The sequence below is a fragment of the Galdieria sulphuraria genome (genome assembly GCF_000341285.1).
Source record: "Galdieria sulphuraria unplaced genomic scaffold scaf_9, whole genome shotgun sequence".
NCBI classification, from domain to species: domain Eukaryota; phylum Rhodophyta; class Bangiophyceae; order Galdieriales; family Galdieriaceae; genus Galdieria; species Galdieria sulphuraria.
The window spans coordinates 26,232-49,614 of NW_005178466.1; the positions used below are offsets into that span (position 1 = coordinate 26,232).

General features: G+C 37.7%; 14 protein-coding genes across 18 annotated transcripts; 7 read left to right on the top strand and 7 right to left on the bottom strand.

Moving 5' to 3' along the window:
• Positions 1-9: 9 nt before the first annotated feature.
• On the top strand, positions 10-1,710 carry Gasu_14510 (hypothetical protein). 2 transcript variants are annotated; one of them, XM_005707667.1, is made up of 11 exons: positions 10-52; positions 101-199; positions 244-273; positions 318-492; positions 540-619; positions 664-794; positions 847-990; positions 1,042-1,099; positions 1,150-1,347; positions 1,400-1,570; positions 1,619-1,710. In XM_005707667.1, the coding sequence occupies exons 1-11, from the start codon at positions 17-19 to the stop codon at positions 1,676-1,678; spliced, it is 1,182 nt and encodes a 393-aa protein (XP_005707724.1). In that variant the 5' UTR covers positions 10-16; the 3' UTR covers positions 1,679-1,710. The 2 variants fall into 2 exon arrangements, with proteins under 2 accessions (XP_005707724.1, XP_005707725.1); XM_005707668.1 differs by having other exon boundaries at positions 667-794.
• A 9-nt stretch (positions 1,711-1,719) lies between these two features.
• Positions 1,720-4,324, top strand: Gasu_14520 (serine/threonine protein phosphatase). The gene is made up of 6 exons (XM_005707669.1): positions 1,720-2,552; positions 2,606-2,756; positions 2,801-2,922; positions 2,968-3,591; positions 3,646-3,822; positions 3,876-4,324. The coding sequence occupies exons 1-6, from the start codon at positions 1,743-1,745 to the stop codon at positions 4,299-4,301; spliced, it is 2,310 nt and encodes a 769-aa protein (XP_005707726.1). The 5' UTR covers positions 1,720-1,742; the 3' UTR covers positions 4,302-4,324.
• A 175-nt stretch (positions 4,325-4,499) lies between these two features.
• Gasu_14530 (NADH dehydrogenase (ubiquinone) flavoprotein 2) lies at positions 4,500-5,635 on the top strand. The gene is made up of 2 exons (XM_005707670.1): positions 4,500-4,806; positions 4,863-5,635. The coding sequence occupies exons 1-2, from the start codon at positions 4,627-4,629 to the stop codon at positions 5,511-5,513; spliced, it is 831 nt and encodes a 276-aa protein (XP_005707727.1). The 5' UTR covers positions 4,500-4,626; the 3' UTR covers positions 5,514-5,635.
• Positions 5,636-5,684: 49 nt separating this feature from the next.
• Positions 5,685-6,629, bottom strand: Gasu_14540 (uncharacterized protein). Its single transcript, XM_005707671.1, has 5 exons — positions 6,581-6,629; positions 6,402-6,528; positions 6,142-6,350; positions 5,907-6,087; positions 5,685-5,854 (listed from the first exon to the last, which is right to left on the bottom strand). Exons 2-5 carry the CDS (start codon positions 6,444-6,446, stop codon positions 5,744-5,746), a joined length of 546 nt encoding a protein of 181 aa, XP_005707728.1. The 5' UTR covers positions 6,447-6,528; positions 6,581-6,629; the 3' UTR covers positions 5,685-5,743.
• A 55-nt stretch (positions 6,630-6,684) lies between these two features.
• On the bottom strand, positions 6,685-9,989 carry Gasu_14550 (membrane-bound transcription factor protease, site 1). Its single transcript, XM_005707672.1, has 7 exons — positions 9,821-9,989; positions 9,743-9,771; positions 9,624-9,694; positions 9,126-9,569; positions 8,705-9,087; positions 7,945-8,655; positions 6,685-7,894 (listed from the first exon to the last, which is right to left on the bottom strand). Exons 1-7 carry the CDS (start codon positions 9,976-9,978, stop codon positions 6,808-6,810), a joined length of 2,883 nt encoding a protein of 960 aa, XP_005707729.1. The 5' UTR covers positions 9,979-9,989; the 3' UTR covers positions 6,685-6,807.
• Positions 9,990-11,829: 1,840 nt separating this feature from the next.
• On the top strand, positions 11,830-13,022 carry Gasu_14560 (uncharacterized protein). Its single transcript, XM_005707673.1, has 2 exons — positions 11,830-12,091; positions 12,142-13,022. Exons 1-2 carry the CDS (start codon positions 11,918-11,920, stop codon positions 12,994-12,996), a joined length of 1,029 nt encoding a protein of 342 aa, XP_005707730.1. The 5' UTR covers positions 11,830-11,917; the 3' UTR covers positions 12,997-13,022.
• Positions 13,023-13,024: 2 nt separating this feature from the next.
• On the bottom strand, positions 13,025-13,999 carry Gasu_14570 (lysosomal cysteine transporter, LCT family). The gene is made up of 5 exons (XM_005707674.1): positions 13,945-13,999; positions 13,813-13,890; positions 13,750-13,764; positions 13,439-13,701; positions 13,025-13,393 (listed from the first exon to the last, which is right to left on the bottom strand). The coding sequence occupies exons 1-5, from the start codon at positions 13,971-13,973 to the stop codon at positions 13,050-13,052; spliced, it is 729 nt and encodes a 242-aa protein (XP_005707731.1). The 5' UTR covers positions 13,974-13,999; the 3' UTR covers positions 13,025-13,049.
• A 10-nt stretch (positions 14,000-14,009) lies between these two features.
• Positions 14,010-14,687, top strand: Gasu_14580 (uncharacterized protein). Its single transcript, XM_005707675.1, has 3 exons — positions 14,010-14,158; positions 14,211-14,376; positions 14,430-14,687. Exons 1-3 carry the CDS (start codon positions 14,037-14,039, stop codon positions 14,562-14,564), a joined length of 423 nt encoding a protein of 140 aa, XP_005707732.1. The 5' UTR covers positions 14,010-14,036; the 3' UTR covers positions 14,565-14,687.
• Positions 14,688-14,689: 2 nt separating this feature from the next.
• Gasu_14590 (peptidylprolyl isomerase) lies at positions 14,690-15,540 on the top strand. Its single transcript, XM_005707676.1, has 4 exons — positions 14,690-15,048; positions 15,101-15,212; positions 15,258-15,395; positions 15,444-15,540. The coding sequence occupies exons 1-4, from the start codon at positions 14,708-14,710 to the stop codon at positions 15,510-15,512; spliced, it is 660 nt and encodes a 219-aa protein (XP_005707733.1). The 5' UTR covers positions 14,690-14,707; the 3' UTR covers positions 15,513-15,540.
• A 4-nt stretch (positions 15,541-15,544) lies between these two features.
• Gasu_14600 (hypothetical protein) lies at positions 15,545-16,279 on the bottom strand. 2 transcript variants are annotated; one of them, XM_005707678.1, is made up of 4 exons: positions 16,227-16,279; positions 16,060-16,178; positions 15,893-16,007; positions 15,545-15,847 (listed from the first exon to the last, which is right to left on the bottom strand). In XM_005707678.1, the coding sequence occupies exons 1-4, from the start codon at positions 16,275-16,277 to the stop codon at positions 15,596-15,598; spliced, it is 537 nt and encodes a 178-aa protein (XP_005707735.1). In that variant the 5' UTR covers positions 16,278-16,279; the 3' UTR covers positions 15,545-15,595. The 2 variants fall into 2 exon arrangements, with proteins under 2 accessions (XP_005707735.1, XP_005707734.1); XM_005707677.1 differs by having other exon boundaries at positions 15,545-16,007.
• Positions 16,280-16,284: 5 nt separating this feature from the next.
• Positions 16,285-17,839, bottom strand: Gasu_14610 (coproporphyrinogen III oxidase). 2 transcript variants are annotated; one of them, XM_005707680.1, is made up of 5 exons: positions 17,313-17,839; positions 17,107-17,258; positions 16,962-17,059; positions 16,717-16,907; positions 16,285-16,664 (listed from the first exon to the last, which is right to left on the bottom strand). In XM_005707680.1, exons 1-5 carry the CDS (start codon positions 17,819-17,821, stop codon positions 16,358-16,360), a joined length of 1,257 nt encoding a protein of 418 aa, XP_005707737.1. In that variant the 5' UTR covers positions 17,822-17,839; the 3' UTR covers positions 16,285-16,357. The 2 variants fall into 2 exon arrangements, with proteins under 2 accessions (XP_005707737.1, XP_005707736.1); XM_005707679.1 differs by having other exon boundaries at positions 17,313-17,429.
• A 25-nt stretch (positions 17,840-17,864) lies between these two features.
• On the bottom strand, positions 17,865-19,739 carry Gasu_14620 (COP9 signalosome complex subunit 4). The gene is made up of 10 exons (XM_005707681.1): positions 19,495-19,739; positions 19,357-19,448; positions 19,174-19,307; positions 19,004-19,127; positions 18,852-18,953; positions 18,723-18,800; positions 18,516-18,675; positions 18,315-18,464; positions 18,199-18,266; positions 17,865-18,141 (listed from the first exon to the last, which is right to left on the bottom strand). The coding sequence occupies exons 1-10, from the start codon at positions 19,667-19,669 to the stop codon at positions 18,019-18,021; spliced, it is 1,206 nt and encodes a 401-aa protein (XP_005707738.1). The 5' UTR covers positions 19,670-19,739; the 3' UTR covers positions 17,865-18,018.
• Positions 19,740-19,749: 10 nt separating this feature from the next.
• Gasu_14630 (hypothetical protein) lies at positions 19,750-21,380 on the top strand. 2 transcript variants are annotated; one of them, XM_005707682.1, is made up of 6 exons: positions 19,750-19,987; positions 20,038-20,297; positions 20,345-20,407; positions 20,456-20,542; positions 20,591-20,695; positions 20,744-21,380. In XM_005707682.1, exons 1-6 carry the CDS (start codon positions 19,778-19,780, stop codon positions 20,856-20,858), a joined length of 840 nt encoding a protein of 279 aa, XP_005707739.1. In that variant the 5' UTR covers positions 19,750-19,777; the 3' UTR covers positions 20,859-21,380. The 2 variants fall into 2 exon arrangements, with proteins under 2 accessions (XP_005707739.1, XP_005707740.1); XM_005707683.1 differs by having other exon boundaries at positions 20,345-20,542; positions 20,744-20,920.
• Positions 21,381-21,424: 44 nt separating this feature from the next.
• On the bottom strand, positions 21,425-23,379 carry Gasu_14640 (alpha-amylase). The gene is made up of 6 exons (XM_005707684.1): positions 23,254-23,379; positions 22,948-23,203; positions 22,242-22,893; positions 21,950-22,191; positions 21,751-21,851; positions 21,425-21,689 (listed from the first exon to the last, which is right to left on the bottom strand). The coding sequence occupies exons 1-6, from the start codon at positions 23,364-23,366 to the stop codon at positions 21,551-21,553; spliced, it is 1,503 nt and encodes a 500-aa protein (XP_005707741.1). The 5' UTR covers positions 23,367-23,379; the 3' UTR covers positions 21,425-21,550.
• Between the last annotated feature and the right edge of the window lie 4 nt (positions 23,380-23,383).

Sequence of the window (23,383 nt, forward strand, 5' to 3'; positions counted from 1 at the left end):
AAATGACTCCGCATACATGGAAACTAGACAACCTCACTATGCGAAAGCTCCTGTAAGTTACTCTGCTTTCTCTATTAATTGTATGGACTGATCAACGTAGGCTTCGAGGGAAATATTTGATGGGAAGCGAATGCGGAAAGCAGTGGTGAGAAGAACTGTCGACTTTAACAATTCCTCAATGCGTTGGATGTTGGATAGAGTAAGTTTATGCCTGCAGTTTATAAATCTTCCTCATTTTTATAGCCTGGTCAAGAAACTGAAAAAGATGTTCCCGTAAGTAGATGTAATCCATCAAGTTCTAAATCTAAAGAGAAAAGACTTTACAACCCACGGCGGAGTATATTCCCAATTTATTGCCACCACAAGCACCTTATATGGATAATATGCCAATTTCTTCTGTTTGTACCAAGTTTGTACATACTTCGATCAACAAAGTCCGCTGTCCTATTAATACTTGTCGTTGGACTCCAGAAGGTCGTCGACTTATTACAGGTCGGAAGTTTGTTTTGTTGTTGAAGATGTGTTTCACAGAATGTTAGGTGCGAGCACTGGCGAGTTTACTTTATGGAATGGCTTTACCTTCAATTTTGAGACCATACTTCAAGCTCATGACTCGGCAGTATGTTTAAAACTATTTTTTTAGCCCTTCTAAACACACCGGAGAAGGTCAGGACTATGATTTGGAGCCATGATGAAAATTGGATGCTCACTGGAGATCACAAAGGAATTGTAAAATATTGGCAATCAAATATGAACAACTTGAAAGCTTTTGTAGCTCATGAGGAGGCCATTAGGTATGAAAGCTTCTCACTTATGCCAATTCTATGTTATATTTATTCTTTTAAGAGATATTACTTTTGCAGTTTCGGACTTGAAGTTTGCTACTTGCTCTGATGATGGCACTATAAAGATATGGGACTTTTTGAGAACTGCAGAGGCAAAGGACTTTACAGCGTGTGATGAAGAAAGACAATTGAAAGGACATGGCTGGTAGGAAGATGAATGAATGATATGAAGTAGTCGTCTGATTTTCTTATAAAGGGATGTACGCTGCATTGAATGGCACCCTCAATTTCCTATTATTGCTTCAGGCTCCAAGGCATGTCGCTAGTTCATTATCAAAGTAATTGGTTTGATTTGGTTGTATAGGATTCATTAGTTAAAATTTGGGATGCCAAAACTGGTCGCAACTTGACAACTTTACATGGTCATAAAAATACAGTTGAAAAAGTAAGATGGAATCGTAATGGTTATTGGCTGGCAACTTGTGGACGTGACCAACTTATAAAACTATACGATATAAGAATGATGCAAGAATTGCAAACTTTTCGAGGTCACAAACGAGAAGTATAGTTTAGCCTCCAATTGATCGAACACGGCAATTGAACTTGTTGAATAGGTTACTAGTTGTCAGTGGCATCCATATCACGAAACTTTGTTTGTTTCGGGGGGTTGGGACTGTTGTATTTTCTTTTGGCTTGTAGGTGCAAACGAACCTGCCGCAGTTATTCCTGATGCACATGAATCAGCGGTATGGGACCTTAACTGGCATCCAATAGGTCACATTTTGGTAGGTTTCTTTATGGCTACTTTTGCTTTTTCGTTTATGCGGCTTTAGGTTTCTTCAAGTAACGATCACGCAACTAAATTCTGGACTCGTAATCGCCCCGGCGACTAGGAAATGTAAACACGATACCATCTTCATTCTTTTTGAACCAATTATACTATAACAGACTAGTTGAATGTACAAGATTCAAGCTATTCATATGTTATGTCAATTCCACTTCACATTGTCAAATTGGATAATCCATTGGACAAGTAGAGCAAAGCCTGTTTTTGGTATTGCCTTTGGTTTTGCACTTCAACTCTGTTTTTATAAAGATATGTGGAAACGTTTTCTTGCAAATGTGCAGCCAAGAAAGAATTCCCTACCAGTTCAAGGGAGTTTTGAAGAAGACGAAGCAAAAATGGAACAAAACAGAGACAGTCGACGAAAACATACAGCAGAAGCGTTTGCAGAGCCGCTTGAAACAAGGGAGGGACTGGAAACCTTCACAAAGGTACACTATTCTGTGTCTGTTCCGGATTTAAGACGATTTCAAGACAACTCTTCCCTGAGAGTATTGGAGGACCAAAGTGATGGAAGTGAACAAGACAGATTCTCCGAGATTTTGGGTAGAATTTCGGACACGGAAGAGGCTTTTGAAGCGGTAGAACACGACTGGATAAATCATGTTGCCAACCATGAGCAAGAATTTATCCGTGAAAACGATTTGTTCTTTTGGGAGGACTCTGAAGAACTAGCAGCGGAGGTATCAGACTGTGCGATTGACGATGGAAAAGTGGGGTTGGAAGGCTCTTATACAGAACTTACACCAAAACTAGAAATATCAACGAAAACTTCTCAAGTCACGAAGGAAGAAGGAGATGCACGAGAATCTTCAGCGCAGCCGTTTGTTTGTCGAATTTTACCAGCTGGAACAATCCCTTACATTAGTTCTTCAAATATCGATGGGGAGTATATTCGCATAGTGTTAAGAAGATTTCAAGAAGTAAGAAGCACTGTCACTCAGCTCTAGTCTTTTACTAAGAAATCTTGTACTAGTTGGGTTGGAGGGACGATGTTTCACTAACCAAGACTGTTATTTCAACGGTCGATGCGAAGAAAATTATTAAAGATACCATTTCAGTCGTTGCTGCGGAATCCAACGTTTTAGATGTTCGTGTTCCAGAAGGTGGTGTTGTTCATATTATTGGTAAGGTTTATGGTTATTTTAAATTGCCACTTATTGGGAGAAAGGTGATATTCATGGACACTTATATGATCTCTCTAGTATTTTAGAGAATACTGGCTATCCCAATTGTAAGAATACGCTGCTATTTAATGGAGACTATGTGGACCGAGGAAGTTGGGGAATAGAGGTTGGTTTGATATGGACATGTTGATATTGGCTTATTCCTTTCAAGGTTTTGTTGATTCTTTGTCTACTGAAGTTGTGGGAACCACGAAGAGTATTTCTTTTGAGAGGAAATCATGAGACGTCGTATTGCAATGTCATATATGGATTTCGAAAGGAGTGTATACAGAAATATAATGTAAAGGTTTATTTATCTTGTCAGCAGTTATTTTGTCATCTACCTGTTGCTGCTGTTGTTTCGAATCATATTTCATATATAGTCGATAGAGATTCTCCTGAACGCCATTCTGAGAGAGATGGAATGAATGCAAGTGAACGTGCTGGTTCTTTATGGAAAGGATGGTGGAAGAACTCGACTATTCCCGTAGTGTCAACTCCAAAAAGTCGAAAAAAATTTGCTATATTGAAGACACCGTTAGGATCAAGTGTAGATATCGGACATTATTTGCACAAATCTACTGTAGCCTCCAAAATTGTTCAACAGGATGTTATATGTGGTTCAGTGCCCGACACTTCTCCCAATAATTCTAGAGCAGGATCCGACGAAAGCTTTACTCAACCCCAAAAGATATCGTATCGCTTTTTGACTCCTTTGGAAGATAATGAAAGACGAGTTCTTGTTCTGCATGGAGGGCTGTTTCGTAACTCTTCTGGAAAGTTGGGTACCTTGAAGGTATGTCATTGTTTGTAAGAGTTATAATTGAAGCTCATCGTTCCATTTTTTAAGGAACTTGTACAGATTCCAAGAAATCTTCCTGATCCTACCGGAACGCTGGAAGATATACTATGGTCAGATCCTGATTATATCTACGGTTTTGGACCAAACCGTATGCGTGGTGCAGGAATAGCATTTGGCCCAGATATGACCAAACAATTCCTTCGCGATAATAATTTAAGTTATATCGTAAGTTATCATTTCTTGTCGATAACCTGCAGTTTTCTAATGATATTTTGAAGATTCGTTCCCATGAAGGTCCGGATGCCAGAGAGAAAAGGAAGGACTTTCCTAGTTTGAGACAAGGTCATTCTATCGATTTCGTCACAATTGGAAGAAGAAAGAAAGAAATTTTTTCTGAAAGCATACAGAAGGGAGCCTCAAGCTCAGATTGTGATTCCATTGAAACACTTCCTCTTCTAATTACAGTTTTTTCTGCTCCTGCATATCCCGAAGGTCCAAATGCAAGAAACAATTTAGGAGCTATCTGTACCTTAGATGAGAGTATGGAACCCTCATTTGAGACTTTTCATGCTAATCAAAGGCCTTGCAAGGCACAAACGACTGCGATGCTTGTAGAAGACGCAGTGAAGGATTTACGAGCAGCGGCATTAGAACGCTCTTCATTTGGCAGAGTAATTTTAAAGTTAAGTGGTCGAAACTATTAAATAATAAATGTATAAAATGGATTTCTTTAACAAAGATTGATTGGAGACTCGTGAACTCTCCGATGAAGACAGTTGTTTTCGTTATTCTCCTCGCAGTTCATTTTCATTAGGCATCACCTTTTCTCAAGGAATAGCCTTGTTCAATCTCTTTAGAAAATGAGTCTCTATCAGAAAAGTTGCACAATATTAGAAAATTCCAAATTCATGTTGGTTGCTTCGTTTTCATATTGAACGATCCCATTTTCTTTCCATTGAAGAGAGGAATTGCTCTTCAAGTACTTGGAATACTTTGCCTTTTCAAGTTGCTTTCAACGACGCTTCTTCTATGGCGCGCAATGTGATGAATCTCTTCCATCTGTACAAGCAAACTTCTTCGTTTCTTTCTGGTTTCAACGGATTTCAGATTCTATCCAAACAGCGGGGTAGCAACAGTTTCGGAGTGTTTTCCGTTCTCAACTGCAGAAAAAGCCCTCCAAGCAAGTCCTTTAGTACAGGTTCTTTATCTGTAGGTTTCTCAACTTTTCAACCGAATTTTATTCTGTACTAACCCGTCCATTGCAGCACGTTGATAGGGAAGGCAACACTGCAGAAACCACGTTTGACTTCACAGACGAGAATTATGAGAAAATTGAGAATATTCTAAAAAAGTATCCAAGGAATTACAAGTCATCAGCAGTTATTGCACTTTTAGATCTAGTACAACGACAGTGTGGTGGTTGGATACCATTGGCTGCTATGAATCAAGTGGCAAAAATTTTGGAAATGCCCCCCATAAGAGTTTATGAAGTTGTAACATTCTATTCAATGTTCTATCGTGAACCGATAGGGAAGTTTAATGTTCAGGTTTGCTGCACTACTCCTTGTATGATACGTGGCGCATATGATATTCTTCGTGCTATCCAAAGCAAGTTTAACCTCGAACCGGGCGGAAACAGTCCAGATATGATGTTTCACCTTGAAGAAGTGGAGTGCTTAGGTGCTTGTGTCAATGCACCTATGATGCAAGTCAATGACGATTACTATGAAGACTTGACAGTTGAAAGCGCGATACAAGTACTGGAAAATCTGCGTGATCACAAAGCTGTCAAAGTTGGTCCTCAAAATAGTCGCCACCAATGTGTAGGTATTCAAGGAAAGACAACTCTGTTATCGGAACCACCTGGACCTTACTGTCGTTCTTTGGAGACGGAACAAGTCAAAAAGGCTTCCTAGTCATTATCTATCGTTTCAAATAGCGCTCCAAGTGTTTTTCATCTATTGCGAATAAAGAGACCGCCTTTGCAACCAAACCACTATCTATTATAGGACGCCAAAAGAAATATTCAGATGTGATTATCAATAGACAAAGACACCATATTCGTCCGAATATAGAACCAAACATGCCAGAACAACGAAACATCATCTAATATCGACAAGCAACAGTCAAAAGACACAATGTTGTTTCATTCCTTAATTACCTTTTTGCCAATTTTTTCAATAACTAGTAAGAAACCATGTAACGAAAAAAATATAAACCAATGTCCAGTCACCGTTCCATTTATTCGGAATAATAACTTGGCAAAAGGTTATTAGACAATAATAGAAACAAACAGAATAAAAAATTACCAGTTCATGCATAATGCCACTGACCATAAAAGTACTTATTACTGCAACTAGTTTTCTCCATTGAGGATAACGCTGATTATTGGGACAAATACTTAAATAAACTGTATAATACAGAGTCTTCGCAGCTTGAACATTCCAACGCCTGGACCAAAAATCGGATAAACTATTAGATAAAAACGGTCTATGAAGAGCAACATTTGTACAATGAATAATAAAAAGACTCTATGGAACTTACTTATCAAAGTGAATATCCAAGGGAAACCATGGCTTGCAGATGGCAGCACAGAGATCCAATAGAAGAGAACAAAAAAGATATAACAAAAACGCATAAATAATATGACAAATGAGTGAAGAGGGAATAAAGACAAGACTATTAACAAAGCCCCAAACCAGGACTAACTTGAGAGCAAAACGAGACAGAAACTGAGAAGTAGTCTCTGAAACCTAGAAAAGAATTGAAAAACTTTTCCTCCAAAATAAAAGATATTAACGGACTTTTTCCTTATCTAAATTATCGTTCATAGTCAACGGGAACCACATCCAGAGTAGAAGGGATAGTGTACTTGCATTCTGCAAAGGTTGTTGACCCAATAAAACAGCCAAAGCTTTGAAACTACTCCACCTAAACGCTCATTATTCAATACAAGTGATTGCAATAAGTGAGATTCAGTTACCAGGAAACGACAGCATAACAGAATATATACGCCACTATTTGATCGTCTTTGTTAAAACAAAAGTCGGGTACGAGAAGGAGTAAGATAAAGCAAGGTACCCAACAGAAAAAGGCTATAGTTTTATATTTTTTCGTATTCCATTTCTTTACAGAATATAAAACATAAAGACTGGTGATAACTTCAATCCACAACGATAGTGCTATTCCTTGAATAACCAACATGTTTTATTAGAGTGATGATGATCTTCTTCGGGTCCAATGATAAGAATGTGGTTCTAATAGAGTCCCATTCCAGCTATTCATGGACATCTTTCCTGCTGATGGAAAACAAGTATTTCTATGAATGTACTCAACATGAGGAAATATGAGAGAAAGATTCAATTGAGATGTGACCAAACGAACAACTTGATAGAGATCTTCAATACAACTTGAAGAATCCTCTGAAAGTGAAGAGTCAAGGCAGTTACTATCTCCATAAACAATCAGATTTCCTTTTCCATGTCTGCGATATAAAAACACTGGTAGATCTTGTTCCAGAATTATTTCACAAGTAACGTTTTCCAAACTTGTGTAGTTGCCTTGTTCCTGAGACAGGATTGGTATGCTTTCCATAGCACTATCGAAATCATTCCTATCATCTTGTGACCATATTCTACGAATATCCTTTTTGTTATGAGCAAACAATATTTGACTACCTTCTTGTACAAAGTAGAAACCGTTTCCTGATTGGAAACTTATAGAATGGGTTCCATTACAAGGATCGTCTTGCGTGGAATAATCTGAAGCTTGTTCTCTCTCGTAAGATGTACACAACGAAGCGTCAAAAACAACATCACCAAACAAAAAACCAAATCGTCTTCCCAAACTGTTGATTCCTTGCATATTTGCACCTCCCACAACAGGAGACCACCAACGAGAGGTACTGGCATCCCAATATCGCAAGTCATTCATAGTTTCCTCGTTAAACCATTCAGCAACAAGCAACAAACTTAAACCGTGATGAAATACAAGTCTATCTACAGCATCGATTTCTTCATCTTCCAACCAATCTTCGGGATCTACACAAAACAGAGCAGTTATTAAATCATCTGAACAGTTGTTTTCATTCCAAATTTTCTCTAAAGTCGTCCAGGGATAAGAAAATGTCTTCATATCAAAAGGTCCAGAGGTGAATCTTTGATACAGGTTCCTAAAGTTCGTGAATGGTAGGTCGCCAAACCTGTCCAATAATAACTGTGAATGTTGAATATCGTCAGTAGGAACAAAAGGAATCGGATAGGAAATTTGATGAAAAGCATCCCATAGTATTATTTTCCTATACAAATTTCGATTCCACTGCGACTTTTCTGCAAGTTGCATATTTACCTTTTCTCTTTCTGATGAACAGACCAATCTAAATGAACAAGAGTAGACAACTTCATTTCACTGGCATAAGATGTTAAAGTAATACAAAACTTTCCTCTTATCCTTCTCATATTATTATTATTATTACCCAAAGACATATCATTCAAGTCAGTGGTATGAGGAAATGCAATAAACAAGTTTAATATACCAACAAAAGGCCAGAAAGAAGAGAGTTCTTTGACATCCCATAACGGTTTCTCGCCAGATTCCGAAACATATTTTATAGCTTTCACTGAAAATATGGGCGATAATGGAAAGCAAATGACAAGATTCAACTGCAATGATAAGGGAGGCTTGGCCTCTCCATCAGAGTCAAAGATACAGTGTGGCCACCAAAATGAACAACTTTCAAAGGAAGAGTTGAACAAGAGTCGGAAAGGATAGACGGATGCCTCAATTCCTATATTGTTTCTGTGAAATGGTTTTGAAAATCTGTTGTTTCTAGATAAATGGATGCTTTCCAAACTTGCAATGATTCTCTTCTTTGCCAAACCAAATTCAAACAAACCCATTCCTTGCTCGTAAATACTATTGTTGGACAATGGAATACAACTTTCTCCAAGTATATATCGAACACCAGCCAAATTCATATAGAAGAGACGATACTCAAATGGAATGGCAGAAAAGAGTAATGATAAATATCCAGCCAATATAGGTACACCATAAGAAGTTCTGACATCTTTCATCATAATCATTTCAAAAAAGACAACTACATAATTACCCACTAAGTCCAACACAGTTTCCAGTCTTTGATTTCAGACCTGAAGATGCTATCGTAACAGCTTCAACCAGAACATCCGGTTTTGGTCGACCGATTATTTGCGTATATTCAAGAAATTGTTCTAAGGATAGCGAATCAGCAGTAATTTTGTTATAAGAATGATTCATCAAAAGCAATGATGAGTCATCTACAATCTTTCGGAACTGTTGCTCTTCCAAAGTCATTCCTCTTGAAGAAAAGGAAGCAATCTTATGACGACTATCAACTGCACCAATACTTATGGCTTCTTTCATGGAAGAAGGATGTGAATGTGTTCCAAATAAAGGTCCATCATTGCCTGCAGCTGTGAGTATTACGACTCCATTGGCGACTACTTCTCGAATCTATCAAAAGTGAACATGAAATAAAAAGGGGACTGTACCGATATACTTGCCTTATCTATCAGAGGTTGATCCTCATAATCACCACCACCTATTGACATGCATATAATATGTACATTAGAAAGCAATACATCATTCAAAGCATCTAAGATCCAGGAAGTATACGTTAAACCGTCTCTATTCATTATCTTATGTATGAATAGTTCGACTGCAGGAGCAACTCCAGGACAGTCTTTATCTGAACTACCAAGAATACTGGCTATGTGTGTCCCATGACCCAAATAGTCATAATTATCCTGGTCACTAGTCCAGTCAATCATACGAATGACACGTAAAGAGTCTAACTGTGAAGCCTCCACTCCAGAGTCTAAGATGGCTACTCGAATACCATCTCCTCTCGAATATTTGTTCCAAAAATTTCTGATCTCGTCGTCAACTATTCTCTTTGCTTGACCAAAAGAAAGATATGAAACGTCAACCCTTTGCTATGCTACTTGTTAGTCTTTCCAGGAAAACAATTTGTCTCTATGACTACGTACACTAAGACGATACGCACTTCCAAGATATCTTGTTGTATTATCAACACTCAACGTATTACTGTTATTATAAGCTAAACTAATGTCAAAAATTCTTGTGAGGTATCAGAGGATATGCCAACCTCCGCTAGATCCGCAGTCAATACATTTCCTATAGAAAAGAAATCAGTCGAAAACTATAGAAAGATGTCCTTGCGTACTTGTTCCCAGTAGTGAATACTTTGACCAAGCAAAGTATTCCTAGAATAATCAAAGCAACTTTGGCCATAAGTTTTTTTGAAAAAACACTGATAGTGATTAGAGTAGAGATAGTACAATGTAAAGCCAATTGAACCAAGTCCTTCGGAAACATTCCCATAAAGATGACAACGTATCTTAGTTTTATGAGCAAACAATTGGATTTAAAGAAAATAAGGATTCAATTCTTTCGAGTCTGGCCACTATCATGTTTGACTCTTATTCAGGTCATATTTCAATAGCCAAGTTTGAACGATTCTACTCCAACGAAATTTACAATGAAAATAAAGTAAGTATTCATTCATCCAATGCCTTTATGTATGGTAAATCGTCTTTTAAGGAAAGTTATTAATTTTGTTTGCTAAATTCAGTATAATCTCTAAGAATTCAACTTTGAATCAACCATAGAGGACATTTCACTTACTTATGCACAAGAGAATGACGGCGGTCAAACTTTTCATGAACAATCTATATTTCTCGGAACTCTCTCTACTCCTTTCGAAAGTTCTAAGAGAAACTTTCCAAGGAAAAACTCAAGATACAGAAATTGTTTAGGATAATGGAGAGAAGCAAGACTGACTATATTACCCAATGGGAAGCTTTCTTGGATGAAGTGAGAATATCCATACACATTATTCGAAAAAGGGTGGTCCTTGTATGACATTGATTTTAGGCGTCTTCATTTCTATTGGAGACTTTATTTATGGAACGAATCAATGAGTTATTAGTAGAGCAGCGTTATTCATGCCAAAGGATCACAGTTTGACATCTGGAAAAGGAGTCTATGATAACTGGTTTCATGCTTTGAAGAGGAGTTCTTGGAGCAAAAAGTAGTTGAAACATTTTCATACATGCCCATAGTTCTCAACTCTTGAGATATGAATGGCGAAGAGACTCTTATCAATTTATGATTAGCTTTGGGCTGCTTTGTGCCTACATAGGTGCATCCATATTTGTGAATGATTCTTGGTCATCGAAGATACTTTGTTTTCTATTTTGCTCATTGCCATGTTCACCATGCCAGAAACTTATAGATAGTTAATCGAAAAGAAGGGAGTTTGAGAAACTTCAATTTTGAAGAAGATAGAAATGAGTAGTTTAACATTATGTGAAAGATGAAAACGACATTTGGATCTGAGTACATAGTTGTCATGATGATGTTACCTTTGGAGTCGTTGTTGCAATTCTCGAAGAGTGTTCTGATATGAACTCTATCCATTATTACATGTCTACCTTGAAAAAGTTGGACTGAATGGAGTTGATGCACTATATTTGAGCAAGAATGATAAAAAATGGTTCCCCTTTTTACTATTCGAGTCATCTATTTGATGAGAAGAAGTGCTTTATGGTGGAGTATTTATGTATTGACTGCGTTAGCATTGGATATAGTTTAGGAGCCTCCAATATTCATAAATAGGAGAAATTATATACATTTTGGGTATTTTTACATGTTTTTTAGGAATTTGATAAGGAACTTTTTATACACACTGGTCATCGATTCTGAGATATTTCCAACCTGTATCCGTAGTAAAGGAATGGCACATAGAACGTAGTGGTGAACCTGTATTGGAAGTCACTATCACTACTTAACCATTTATACAAGAATGAAAACTGCGATGACTGGTCCTGGCATTTGTTATCGGATTTTATTGGAGGCTTCGTAGTAATTTCTTGGTTTTTATGGAGTAGAAAACGTAAAGCAAGACTTGGAAGAAATAGAGGCACTTCCATGTCTACGTCTACTTTGGCAAAGCCAAAATGGAATCATGTCAAGAAAGAGACGGATGAATGACTGCAATGGAAAATAATTATCTCCATGTTGTCTTTTTGTTCACTGTCATATAATTTCCAACGAAAAATTGTATCCATTGTCTTTGCAGGAAATTGTGATCATATCTTCTACTTGAAAGAGGAGACTAGTACTGATCCACTACTGTGGCCTCGTCTCTAGTTGAAAAAACGAGTGACTAGTTGTGGATTACATATCTTGATCACAGAATAGAATAATAAAAAATGATCATTCATGGGAGGGGAGAAGGAAGAGGAGGAGGATTGAGAAAATGCTCGATTGTCACGTCATGTGGGAGAAGAGAAAGACTTCAAACGAGACTTGCTTGCAATATCTTTTTATCGTCGACGTTGGCAACAACTGCACGGTTTCCAAAGCAAACAAGTATTTTGCACCGCCTTTGAGGGATTGGAGGGTTGGCGTATTTCAGAAGCCCTCGCCTTTTGTAAGTATGAACACAAGTTCTACATTGCCCTTTTAACAACTCGATGAAAGACTGCAACCTGGAGGCAAAAGTCTTCTAAATATATCCTTATGAATCATAGTTTGAATGACGTATGCATTAGACTCTGTAGGCGTTTTCAGCAGGATGGACTTGTGAGGCAGTCGTTGAGCCTTTGTAGAAGGGGTGTGTTGACTCTGGCTTCCGTTTGCACAGTGTTGTCAGCAAAACCTTTCTGTATGTCTGCTGAAACCAATCTTATGAGTCCCTCTTCTTTACTAGTGCCCCAGGAGACTTGTACAACAGCGGTGAGAAAGTTTTCAAGAAACAGTGACGATAGGAAGAGCATGCTTACTTTGGCGACAACAATACAGCCTATTCTTCGAACACAAGGAAAAACAGAAAAGTCACTTGATTTTAACACTCTCCTAGCTTTGTATTTCCTCACCTTCATAGCTTTGGTGCGTTTGTGTTTTTTGTTGGTTACTTATTTTCAACAACGTCGAAAGGAACAGCAGATACAAAGAGAGAATGAAGCAGGAGCAGAAAGTGTATCTACTTTAGCTGATGACAAGGATGCTATTGAAAACTTTCGTCGAAGAATGAATGAATTCTCTGTAGAAACCGATGAAGATGAAGATGACGAGTTGGAAAGTGAAGAAGAGGAACTGAGGAATGGTCGTAGACGTTCCATTGACGGAAGAAGATTCTCTGGTGGCTGGAGAAAAGGTGGTATGGGAACTAAGCAACCATCTTCATCATCTTCCATAGTGTTTGAAAGACCCAACGACCCAAAGGAGCGGCCTTCTTCAGGAGTTTCTCCTGAGCAAATCGAAATGCTGAAACGAATGTATGGCGGTGATATAAATGTCGATGACAATGAAAAGGACAAGAAGAACCCCAAATGATGGCAAAGAAAGATTACTCGGAATGTCATGTTGAAACTCTTCATTTATGGCAATCATTCTTCCTTATTCTTTTTAGACTTGAAGTAACGATAATAAATGAGTTGTAAACATAGTATTCCATTGAGCAATGTTGAGACGACGTATCCAAAGAGTACTAAATTATCTTTGACATCTTGAGCAGTTGTCCAAATTCTCGTGCAAGCACCACCAAATATTCCTAAGCATGTAATAAGGCTCAATGTACCTCCAGACTTATTCTTGAAAATGTTATAAATTTGTGGAATTCGAGAAGCCATTGCTGTAAGTATATTGCAAGTCACCAGTAGGCGCAACAAATGCAAAGGCATCCATAAACTCGTCATGAAGAATATGAGAGCAATAAAGAATACAACAATGCCTCAAAATAACTTGAGCAATTTCACACACCTCTCACGATACTTACCTATTGCCTGGATATCTAAATGACGATAGCGATAGGATAAAAATAGAATGAACAAGTTTTGCAACGCCAGCAACGAGAAATCTCCGTAAGAAGAAAGAGGATACCCTTCTCTACGATGATAGGCAAGATTGTACACATAACCAAATGTTTCGATACAAAGAGCTGCAGTGCTAATTCCTTGGGCCGAACTTGCTCGTATTATGGACCATATTTGAGGAAGTTTAATAACCCCAGCAAACGCAACAACACAAAAAGCTAGAAAACTGGCCAAAAGGATAAACTTGGAACCAAATATTCTTTAAATACTCTACCGTGTAATAGTATCTCTACAAAATATTTTTACAACTCACATAATATCCAGTACAACATCTTACTTTAAACAAACAAGGTCGAAGAAAATAACTTCCAAATCTTTCAAACTATTTACTTCTCTACAACTAGGTGGAAGGAACCTACTCTGCAATTATTCAAAGTACTCGGCTCACAGAAGCATTCCAAAAACTTACCTACTTACGACAGTCACCAAAATATTCATCGTTCCTCAACGAATTATTGCGAACTGTGGCGCCATTTTGTTTCTTTTTTTTGTGCGTGTGACATGTTGTTGAGTTTATTTGTGGTCAACAAAGCTGGCGGTCTCATTTATCAACAAAACTTTTCAGACACTGCAGCAAAACTATCTTCCAATGATTATCTCCGATTAGCTTCTACATTTCATAGGTAACGCCCTATCCATAGTCTGTTGTGGTTGATTCTCACGATCCACGTCCAGTATACAAGCTATTTCTAGGCAACTTTCTCCCGCACACTCTCGTTTTGGGTTTGGAATTGAAAGAATAGAAACGGATACTTTTGTTTTACAAGCCTTTCAATCACAAACAGGAGTGAAGTTTGTTGCAACAGCGTCACCGGAAACGAAGAACTTGAAGAACTTTTTGGTATGAATTTTTCACAGAACCTTTTTTGGCTTGCTTACAGATGGGTATGTAAGAGACGTGTATATGATTTGTATGCAGACTATGTTTTGAAAAACCCGTTTTATGAACTGGATATGCCGATTCGTTGTGAATTATGGGAAGTTATGTTGCAACTTGCAGTTGAGGAACACCAACGTTCCAATTCTTGAGTCAAGTTTGTCTCCGCAAATTTTTTATGTTGAAAGAGTAGGACAAGGATTGAAAATAACACAAGTTTTGAACATATTAAGGCTATGAGCTGATTTAAGAGATATAAAAAAGTGAGTAAAAAATTGTTTTGGTTGGGTGGAATATGATTTCAACAGCGCTTTTTGTTACACACTTGAATATTCAATCCAAGCAATCAAGTTTTACCTGTCGCGGTTGCTTGAGTTGGAAAAGCAAGGCTATTTTTCAATATTGTCTCTTTCGAAGGAGCTTCATCGGGAAACGAAACAAATCTCTTTCACTGTTTTCAGTACAGACAGGTTGGAATCGGAGGGTTTTATTGCAGACTGTAGCCTGTCTTTGCACTTTGCCTTTTTTTCATTCGTGTCTTGTTCATTCAGCTAGTAATGATGAAGTTGTGCTTCCTGATGGAGTCCGGTTTTGGTTAGTGAAAAGAGGTACTGGGAAGGTACATCCAGCTTTAGGGTAAGAAGATATTTACCAACGACTAAAACACGGGAAATATGTATTACTCTAGAGACCTTGTTGGTATCCGTTTTCGTGCCAAATATGGAGACTATGTATTTGACGACATTATGGAGTCTGAGCAGCCTTACTACTTGAGGATTGGCAGTAACATTGTGATCCAAGTTAGTACTGTTGTACCATCTGTTGAGAATACTGTTGAGTTTTAGGGCGTCGAGGAAGTGTTACCATTGATGAACGTGGGTGATTTGGTTCATATTGTGGTTCCAAGCAATGCAGCGTTTGGTTCCAAAGGAAGGAGAGCTAGTCCAGGAAAGAGAGCTATTCCGCCAAATGCGACCATTGAGGTATTGTTTGAATAGTTCACAGTTACGCCGCTCAAATATTTACTCTAGTACGACTTGGAACTTGCGGAACTCCCCGGAAAAGAGGATTTCACGCCGGAAGTACTTGATTCACCTTAAGTAGGAATAGAACAAAAAACCTATCCCTTATAGCAAGTAAATTTTTAGCTTTCCCACTCGTTTATCTTTTGTACACGCTTCTTTCAAGTCCTATCCGAGATACGTCTCCAATACCAAGGATCGCTTTGTAGCTTTTCTTGAAACTTTTGAAACCATTTATCTACTAGTGCTAAACCACCTGGGCCCATAGACTGACCAAAAGATTCCACAAAACGAAAAAAATCTGTTGCAATGCCTCGAACTAGAAGCTGAAGATCCGACTGATCTAGAACAATGGTAGGACTGTTTGGAACTGCTAAAGCTGCTTCCGACATATTTTCAATAGAAATACCCAACTTGAACCAAGTTATCGAAAACAAAATGTTTTCCATCGTACTTACTTCTATCATAACATTTTCGGAGGCTGACTGCGCTGGTAACTTTAAAGTGCACAATTTGCTTGGACAATCGTTCCCAATCAAACCAACAAAAGACCAGTTTTCATACGGCGGAACGCTACAAAGCATTCGTTCAAGTATCACTTCAGTTTCACAGTAAAGGAACCAACCTCCAATACAAAGATGCTACTGTGTTCGCAGGAAGAGAAGCGCCAGGTAGCAGAAAGAAAAGAAACGAGGATCCTAAAAACTTGGCTGGAAACTGAGCTACGAATTTTTCTGGTTGTACCTAAGCATAATGACATTATTATATTCCAAGTACTTCTCATGAGCAAACCTGCTGAAACTGAGTGAATATCGGACAAGACGGGACTCCCAAACCGAACATTTATCCTTTAAAGAAATTTTTCCATGACCCTTTCCACATAAGGAAATAGGATCATTTTACCACAAGACAATGAGCAATCTCTAAAACCACCCAATATAACCGAGAGGATCTATTTGTGAACTATTTCTACCCGAGCGAAGTTCTGCAATAACTTTTGCAGCAGCTGTACCTGGTGGAGGAAAGAGATTAAAACGCCACATAGCCAAGGGTGCTTCTTCACAAAAAGAAGATTCCAAAACTGTGCCTCCTGATAAACTATACGTGTCCCAAGTATAACTGGATTCTGCAGATGGATCGAGATGAAAGAAACCCAAGTGAGGATTCCTACTCTTGTTTCGCTTCAGTTGCTTGAAAGACGGGCTTTGTTTGCGAGTCAACGGCAAATAGCTAAAATTGGAACTTTTGTTGAGGAAATATTGCAAAAAGAATGCTTACTTACACAGATAACAAGGAATCCATGACATCATTCGTGAAAGCGAAAGCTCTGGATCGTCCACGTTCAACCGTGTCAAAATCTCCTAATAGGTTTCCAAAGGGAATGGGTTCTTGTGATGGGTCGCGAACGAAAGGAATGATGGAGCGGTGTTTCTCGCATAACTGTTTCCAATGACTATAAACAAGTTTTGCCTCCTAATGACATGGTATGAGATCATCATATTTGTACAAAGTTGTATAGTCACTAACTTTGGCAAATATACTAGTTGAACTCGAGGCAGAAATAATCAAGTCGACGCTACCAACAAACCACCAAAGGCCTCCATGATTTAACTCAAAGTAACGTACTATCGATAGTAATGAAAGCACTCTTTCAAATTTATAGTCAACTTACAATCTGCACGAAATATTGGTGTATGCACGTTCCTGGGTTCTAAAAAGAGACTAACTCCGGCAATGTCTAGGTTTTCAGTAAGTGGTGTTGCCGAGGTCACGTTCAGAGTTTGTACCCAAACAACGTGCGCATTTCTTCTTCCTTGATAGAACCTATATAACTGCTTTGAAAATACATTTGCACTCCAAGCACTAAGAAGCTACTACCTTCTGCCTATCAGTGGATGTCGTTCTTTTTGAGATGCTCTCCAGACATCGACAAAAGCTCTGGAGAATTTCCTACCACCCAGCATACGTGAACTTTTTCGGTCACTCCAAATGCTCTTGGAAGGTGGACACCAATTAAATAAGGAAGGAATCTCGTCTTTGCTCCAGTCACTATCCGACCCGCCCTGTATACTACTGTAGTCGGACAAACTACTGTCATCCTTGGCATCTCCACAACTATAAAATTTACCCAATCCGTCGACTTGTGCGGTATCTTTGCAGATGGATTCTTGTGCCCTTAGAGCCAAGAAGGTAAAAACGTCAGCTGCCGAGAAAGGAGCACCCGAGCTTTCCAGACTCAAAGACGACTTGAGACTAGTATATTTTCCAAGTTTAGAATACACAGGTAAACGTTTTTTTCTGTGACAAAATGGGCAATGAAACGGTCTCTTCAAGAGGTAAACCTGAACTAGTTGTTGTTGACAGCATAAAAAAGCATTCCAGTGCATTTTCAATTCTTTTCAATTATCCATACAACATTTTCAAAATGGCGCTCAATTGCATTTTTTTCTTTCCAAGCGAAACGGAATGGGACTCACTGCTACGAATCAGAGTTTAAAGGCACAAAGAAATTTCTATGTAGCCATATGTAGAAACTTTATAGGTATCTAGAATATTAGTTGTTCTGGAACTATTTTAGTAATTCTCATCTGTTCCAATCCATGACTTGTTCATCATTCAAAACTTGTGGATATATCCTTACAATTCTTCCATAGCAATGGTCAACCTCTTGACAGAATGATTCCAATCTTGCGTCCCACTGAACTATCTATATCACAGAAAGATATATTAGAAACTAAGAATAATGGAAATAGATAAAAAGTACTTCAACTGAATGTTCAAATTCCACCAAGCGATTGACTTGGTCTATCGTACCCATTAGTCTACCTTCATCTTGTACAAAATGAGAATACATCAAGCAGAAAGAAATAGTAAACATACATATCATTTTAGCTGCTAAACTTTCTGCTTCGTCACTGGAGATCTGCAATAGATTACCCAGTTGGTCCAACTTAATATTACTGTAAATTTTCGAAACAGCTAATAAGTTGTGCTCCATAAAAGATTGTTCAAATATATCCTTTCCATCTACTAATATCAACATGTAGTGATAAACTTGCAATACGAATACCATTATCTTACCTTGAAAAGGATAAAATTGGTATTCATTCAATAGCCTTGCAAATGTCTCCCTATGTGGTCTTCTTAAAAGACGATCCATATAAACTGCTTGTAACATTTCAAAGGATATAAGAGAATGTGTCCTGTCATCCCGAAATAAGGCAGCCAATATTCGAGACCGCTAAGATGATCAACCTAATCAACAAACCCAAAGCAACAAGAGCTTACCTGAGGTCCAGCAGGTGAAACTATTGCACAAATAACTGCATGATTCAAGAAATCCAAGTAACCATATTGTGCATTGGTCTACGTTGTCACTTGCTTTTCAGAATATCCAAAATTCAAGGGAACACTTACTTCCATTACTTCAGGGTTCAAGCTTCTTTGAGAAAGTTCATAATAATGCCAAGCAGCCTCAGAAAACTTTCCCTTTGCCTCTAAAATTCTGGTATGGCAGACCTAAACTATCAATCAATAACGATGAAGTTAATAAAACTTCTCATATAGACCTTGAAGGCATATTTCAAATCGTCCCTATCAGTTACTGCCAAACCTGCACTTGCACGATTGAGATACGACTCTGCCGAAGACACGTCTCCTGAAAGGAACAGCAAGTTTGCAATTTGAATGAGACTATAAAGTGTCACAAGAGTCGAATCTAAAGAAACTAATCACCGACGTTTTTACTTTGTAGTCATCGTTTGTATTACGACTGCTTCCTTCCAAAGGTATTTGAATCAATAATCGAGCTGCTGAGGAAAAATCTCCTAAAGTCTCATATAACTTCGACAAAGTTTCTCTCACTTGAATATTCTATTATACAAAATAATTATGTTGTTGAACCCATTCCAGCTTCACTTACTAGTTCTTCTGAATTCAACGATCTGGCTTCAGTTCGTTCAAGTAAAAGAGACAACAGACTTTTTTGGGTTTCCAAAGGTAGTTCCTTTGACACTTCCTATCGATAAGTAATCAATCATAACGTTAAAAGCTCAAATACCTTGCAAGAATTGAGATATCAGTTGTCGAACCCCATGGATAGTGATGTCTTCTTCAGTAACCAACGTTATCCACTCATATAAAGCTTTTTCGTCCCTTCCTTTTATCGCCTTTTCTAAACTATTCTGATAAAGATTGAGTTTCTTTTTATCCTCTCGTGAGTGTGCAGTAGGCATAAGTTGCGATGGCCCACAAACAAAAAAAGAAAACTATTTTAGTTTTCGATATTAAAATGACTAAAACGACTTTGATGATGTTGGGTTAGAATAGGGTTTGGGTGAATCATGAGAGAGCATCCTAAGAAAGGAATGCTTCATATCAACTTTATCCATAGTGATCCTTTCAAGTTGAAATATAACCATCAACTTGTTAGTTCCATACAAAGTTTTTGCAGTTCACGAAACTCGTATGTTAGACTATTCATAAGGAGGCGGTTGAAACTTTCTTTTCTACCTTTGCAGTGTGTTCTAGTTCCTTTGACTCCGGGAGCTATTGTAAATTAGCATTTGAGTAACTTTTGTTCTTCACTATTCACTTTTATTAGATCCGTGTCATTCCTTCCTGGTATTCCTGGGAACAGTACAATTATTTCTGTTGGGATCCTCGAGCTCTTCTGGATAGAGCTACCATTGCCTCCTTTGGAGTATTCTGTGTGTATTTGTTGGTTGACTTGTTAGGAAAGTCTTTGGCTTTTCGAATTTCTTTATTATTTATAGTTTGGCCTTTTGTGTCTCCAGCTATTCACGCTTGTCTTCGCAACTTGAATTTACGCAAATATGCATACGTAGCTCTTATGAGTGGAAGGTTTGTGATAGATTCCAAACAAATACTTGTGACTCAAAACAACTTAGAATAACAAATATATATATTGCAAAAGGGAATCGATCGGAGTTACGATATCCTTTGAAAAACAGGTTCAAGTGTATTGTTTATTCTCTTAAGAGATATACTTATTGTGTTAGTAATATTTCTTGTTTGATGTATGTCACCGTTGAAGATGAAGGGGGTCGCAAAATTCAAACCAGAGCTTGGTTCCGAAGTATTTATAGGCACGTTGTATATTTCTTGAGAATATTCATATTCACTTTTCCCGTTAGTGACATTGATTTGCATATGAAAGCTCATCTTTTGATCTTTTCTCGATCAAAGCAATTTCATTCGGTTCATTTTGTATCTGAATTATATTTACCTCAATTAGGAATGTAAGTTGTTATCTTATTTCATAATCATTCCTTTGATAATCTACATAGTTTCTTTGGAGACTATCCTACCATCCATCGACGTCATTTTCTTCAATTATTGAATCAACAAAGAGAGAATAACGAAAGCCAATCCTATGTTGGGAAGAATGGGTCTCAAGATTGAAAAAGAATATTCTTATCGTTTATTTCTTCTAGTTTTATATATATAAAATTTCTTCCAGTTCCAGTTAGCTTGGCTGAATATCCTGAATGGAAGGTAATCTATCCACACTTGTTCTAGTGATTGTGCTGTTGTTGAATAATAGTGGTTGTGAAGATATCATATACTTGCTTTCCATATTACTCCATTTTTCAGGTTCTCTTGTCGGCACTGTTGTTGTTCTCTCTCCACAGCATACCCATGAAGGGATAGATGACTTGACCTGGTTCTGACAAGGCATGGGAAAGATTGCCTTGGATGAATAAGACAATAAAGTTTTTAGTCTTTCGTTATTAAGGAAGAGAATTTGATTGGCTCTTTGAAGAGTTTCACAGTGTTGCCACAAATATTGTTTCAAACTCTTGGTTTCTTCCAACTCGTGTTTGAGTCTTGTCCAACTCTCTATAGTCTTTTGTCTAGAACGTTTTGCATATTCTCGTTTCTGTATTTTTCTTTTGTTGTTGGTTATCTGTTGTGTTGGTTGGTGAATGCTGTTCATTCAAAAGCTGTTTCAAACAAACGACAGTGGAATCACACATTGACAATCATCGTCGAATGCTACATGAGAGTGTCCCTTGGACTCATTTTGGATCGGTCTTCTGGAAGGAAGAAACTGAATCATAGCGTTTTTTATCTTTTTATCCAACTGTATATTATTACTTTCGCTTCCATACAGCATATTCCCAACCAAAAGTACATAGTTCCCAACAAGGTCCGTTAGGATGCCAATCTCCTCTACCAATCTTGACAGCCACGTGTTTATCCACAAAAGCTGCATAATATTCTGCACAAGCACTGAATTGTGATAAAGTATTATTATTCATCGATCAATTCCTCTATTGAATATATTACTAACCTTTCAATATATACTGTACTAGAAGCATGAATATGACATCCTCTACGAACTTGTATCAACTCTTCGATACCTTGTCTCCATCTTTCATCAAAATAATGGTCCTATATATATATGTATATTTACAAAATGAGAGAGAAAATAAATAAATATATATATATATTCAACAGAGAATCCCAAAAAAGAAACGACGAATCATTACCCAATGTATACAAGGAATTCCAGGATGCGTTAAAAGATAAGCATAACCTTTGAGTATATGAGCATCAGGAAAATCACAACGTTGGGTTTTACATATCACCCAACCACCTCCTCCAGTTTCTACATATTCTCTTTCCATATTTGCTAATAAATCTACCATATTCAATACGGTAATAGCTCGGTCACTCGCACGTCCCAATAAACCAACCAAACGAGCTTCCTTATCTATTAATCTCCAATACTCTTTTCTCATCATTTACAACATTCTTCTTTTCATCTTCCTATTTTCTTACCTTGAAAGATAAGTGCAGTTTCCAATATAGTTCTACTGACTGTATCTATCAATGCATAACTACGATGAGTAGACTGAATAAACTCAAACAATTGTTCAGTAGCTAAAGATTGGTCATAAGCTAAACGACCATCACTATCTTGACTAAACTCTACTTTAACTAGTGCAATAGATAAATACTCATTAGGTGTGAGAGGCGAATAAATAAAAGGTTCCTTCCACTCTCTCTCTTGAGATGATGATAGAAATGATGGTTGCTCTACTTCTTCTTCTTTTTCTTCTTCTTCATATGTGGGAGAAGATAAGGAAAGCATAGGTTGTGGAGATATTGCTTTCCATCTCGACTCTTCATGTTTTATCAATTCCAAGAGAAAAGGAATATCTTCCATTTGCACTCCATCACATACCACTCCATCCATACTCAACTGATTTTCCAACCAACTTACCCACTGCAACAAGTCTTGACGTACTTTGCTATTATTCAAATCCACAGGAATGGTCGTATCCAATCCATTATGACTAGTAGAACGAACCAACAACTTTGGATATCCGACATGGGATGTTGTTCGATGAAAACTTGAAAAAGCATATTTTAGACAATCTGCGGTCCATATAGGTCTCGTAACAAACATATGACTGCGCGTAGTTGGATCCTACACGAACAACTAGTTACTCTAGAATCTAACAAACACCTCGATACAACTTACTTGTTCTTTTAAACATCGACGTTTGAGTGGCCAATCTATCCAAACTTGCAACCCACGTTCTTTCAATACAAGCACTAGTCGTTCCAACGATACTTGGGAACCATAAAAGGAGTCCAAATCATACAGACCACCTGGTAAATAACCTTCTAGTTGTACACTCTTACTTGGTGGAGGTAACCAAACACTCGTAAAACCACCTCTAGAAATATCGTGTAAAGACTCTTCTTTGAATAGGACTTGTTCATAAAAACTACAACTAACACAAATATCACAAAATAAACCAAACTCGGGCCATTTTGAACTTGCCTATCTTGTATTTGTATGTTTTTAGGAAGTGCTTGGAGTATGACTTGACAAGTTGTGTTAACTGGAACGATCAAAGACGCAACAACCGACTGATAATAATTCGTCCAATTCATAAAAAGAATATAAAATT

Coding starts and splice junctions, on each gene's coding strand:
- Gasu_14510 (XM_005707667.1), top strand. CDS start 17: ATGGAAACTAGACAACCTCACTATGCGAAAGCTCCT. Junction 620..663: donor TTCAAGCTCATGACTCGGCA/GTATGTTTAAAA, acceptor AACACACCGGAG/AAGGTCAGGACTATGATTTG. Junction 1,100..1,149: donor TTATTGCTTCAGGCTCCAAG/GCATGTCGCTAG, acceptor TTGGTTGTATAG/GATTCATTAGTTAAAATTTG.
- Gasu_14520 (XM_005707669.1), top strand. CDS start 1,743: ATGTACAAGATTCAAGCTATTCATATGTTATGTCAATTCCACTTCACA. Junction 2,757..2,800: donor TGGTGTTGTTCATATTATTG/GTAAGGTTTATG, acceptor ATTGGGAGAAAG/GTGATATTCATGGACACTTA. Junction 2,923..2,967: donor GAGGAAGTTGGGGAATAGAG/GTTGGTTTGATA, acceptor ATTCCTTTCAAG/GTTTTGTTGATTCTTTGTCT.
- Gasu_14530 (XM_005707670.1), top strand. CDS start 4,627: ATGGCGCGCAATGTGATGAATCTCTTCCATCTGTACAAGCAAACTTCT. Junction 4,807..4,862: donor TTAGTACAGGTTCTTTATCT/GTAGGTTTCTCA, acceptor CGTCCATTGCAG/CACGTTGATAGGGAAGGCAA.
- Gasu_14540 (XM_005707671.1), bottom strand. CDS start 6,446: ATGTGGTTCCCGTTGACTATGAACGATAATTTAGATAAGGAAAAA. Junction 6,088..6,141: donor TTGGATATTCACTTTGATAA/GTAAGTTCCATA, acceptor TGCTCTTCATAG/ACCGTTTTTATCTAATAGTT. Junction 5,855..5,906: donor GTGGCATTATGCATGAACTG/GTAATTTTTTAT, acceptor CCTTTTGCCAAG/TTATTATTCCGAATAAATGG.
- Gasu_14550 (XM_005707672.1), bottom strand. CDS start 9,978: ATGGGAATGTTTCCGAAGGACTTGGTTCAATTGGCTTTACATTGTACT. Junction 8,656..8,704: donor AACTGTGTTGGACTTAGTGG/GTAATTATGTAG, acceptor GAAAGATGTCAG/AACTTCTTATGGTGTACCTA. Junction 7,895..7,944: donor GTTCATCAGAAAGAGAAAAG/GTAAATATGCAA, acceptor AAATTTGTATAG/GAAAATAATACTATGGGATG.
- Gasu_14560 (XM_005707673.1), top strand. CDS start 11,918: ATGCTCGATTGTCACGTCATGTGGGAGAAGAGAAAGACTTCAAACGAG. Junction 12,092..12,141: donor TTCAGAAGCCCTCGCCTTTT/GTAAGTATGAAC, acceptor ACTCGATGAAAG/ACTGCAACCTGGAGGCAAAA.
- Gasu_14570 (XM_005707674.1), bottom strand. CDS start 13,973: ATGAATATTTTGGTGACTGTCGTAAGTAG. Junction 13,891..13,944: donor TTGGTGACTGTCGTAAGTAG/GTAAGTTTTTGG, acceptor ATTGCAGAGTAG/GTTCCTTCCACCTAGTTGTA. Junction 13,394..13,438: donor TTTAGATATCCAGGCAATAG/GTAAGTATCGTG, acceptor AGTTATTTTGAG/GCATTGTTGTATTCTTTATT.
- Gasu_14580 (XM_005707675.1), top strand. CDS start 14,037: ATGTTGTTGAGTTTATTTGTGGTCAACAAAGCTGGCGGTCTCATTTAT. Junction 14,159..14,210: donor TTAGCTTCTACATTTCATAG/GTAACGCCCTAT, acceptor ATCCACGTCCAG/TATACAAGCTATTTCTAGGC. Junction 14,377..14,429: donor AGAACTTGAAGAACTTTTTG/GTATGAATTTTT, acceptor TGGGTATGTAAG/AGACGTGTATATGATTTGTA.
- Gasu_14590 (XM_005707676.1), top strand. CDS start 14,708: ATGATTTCAACAGCGCTTTTTGTTACACACTTGAATATTCAATCCAAG. Junction 15,049..15,100: donor AAGGTACATCCAGCTTTAGG/GTAAGAAGATAT, acceptor GTATTACTCTAG/AGACCTTGTTGGTATCCGTT. Junction 15,396..15,443: donor CGCCAAATGCGACCATTGAG/GTATTGTTTGAA, acceptor TATTTACTCTAG/TACGACTTGGAACTTGCGGA.
- Gasu_14600 (XM_005707677.1), bottom strand. CDS start 16,277: ATGTTCGGTTTGGGAGTCCCGTCTTGTCCGATATTCACTCAGTTTCAG. Junction 16,179..16,226: donor TATTCACTCAGTTTCAGCAG/GTTTGCTCATGA, acceptor CATTATGCTTAG/GTACAACCAGAAAAATTCGT. Junction 16,008..16,059: donor GTAGCATCTTTGTATTGGAG/GTTGGTTCCTTT, acceptor AATGCTTTGTAG/CGTTCCGCCGTATGAAAACT.
- Gasu_14610 (XM_005707680.1), bottom strand. CDS start 17,821: ATGCACTGGAATGCTTTTTTATGCTGTCAACAACAACTAGTTCAGGTT. Junction 16,908..16,961: donor CAACTAGTATATTTGCCAAA/GTTAGTGACTAT, acceptor CCATGTCATTAG/GAGGCAAAACTTGTTTATAG. Junction 16,665..16,716: donor ATGGATTCCTTGTTATCTGT/GTAAGTAAGCAT, acceptor TTCCAATTTTAG/CTATTTGCCGTTGACTCGCA.
- Gasu_14620 (XM_005707681.1), bottom strand. CDS start 19,669: ATGCCTACTGCACACTCACGAGAGGATAAAAAGAAACTCAATCTTTAT. Junction 18,465..18,515: donor CCAATTTTATCCTTTTCAAG/GTAAGATAATGG, acceptor TGTTGATATTAG/TAGATGGAAAGGATATATTT. Junction 18,267..18,314: donor TTTAGCAGCTAAAATGATAT/GTATGTTTACTA, acceptor ATTTTGTACAAG/ATGAAGGTAGACTAATGGGT.
- Gasu_14630 (XM_005707683.1), top strand. CDS start 19,778: ATGAGAGAGCATCCTAAGAAAGGAATGCTTCATATCAACTTTATCCAT. Junction 19,988..20,037: donor CTTTGACTCCGGGAGCTATT/GTAAATTAGCAT, acceptor CACTTTTATTAG/ATCCGTGTCATTCCTTCCTG. Junction 20,543..20,590: donor TGGTTCCGAAGTATTTATAG/GCACGTTGTATA, acceptor TTTTCCCGTTAG/TGACATTGATTTGCATATGA.
- Gasu_14640 (XM_005707684.1), bottom strand. CDS start 23,366: ATGAATTGGACGAATTATTATCAGTCGGTTGTTGCGTCTTTGATCGTT. Junction 23,204..23,253: donor AACATACAAATACAAGATAG/GCAAGTTCAAAA, acceptor TATTTGTGTTAG/TTGTAGTTTTTATGAACAAG. Junction 21,852..21,949: donor GAATTCCTTGTATACATTGG/GTAATGATTCGT, acceptor ATATATATATAG/GACCATTATTTTGATGAAAG.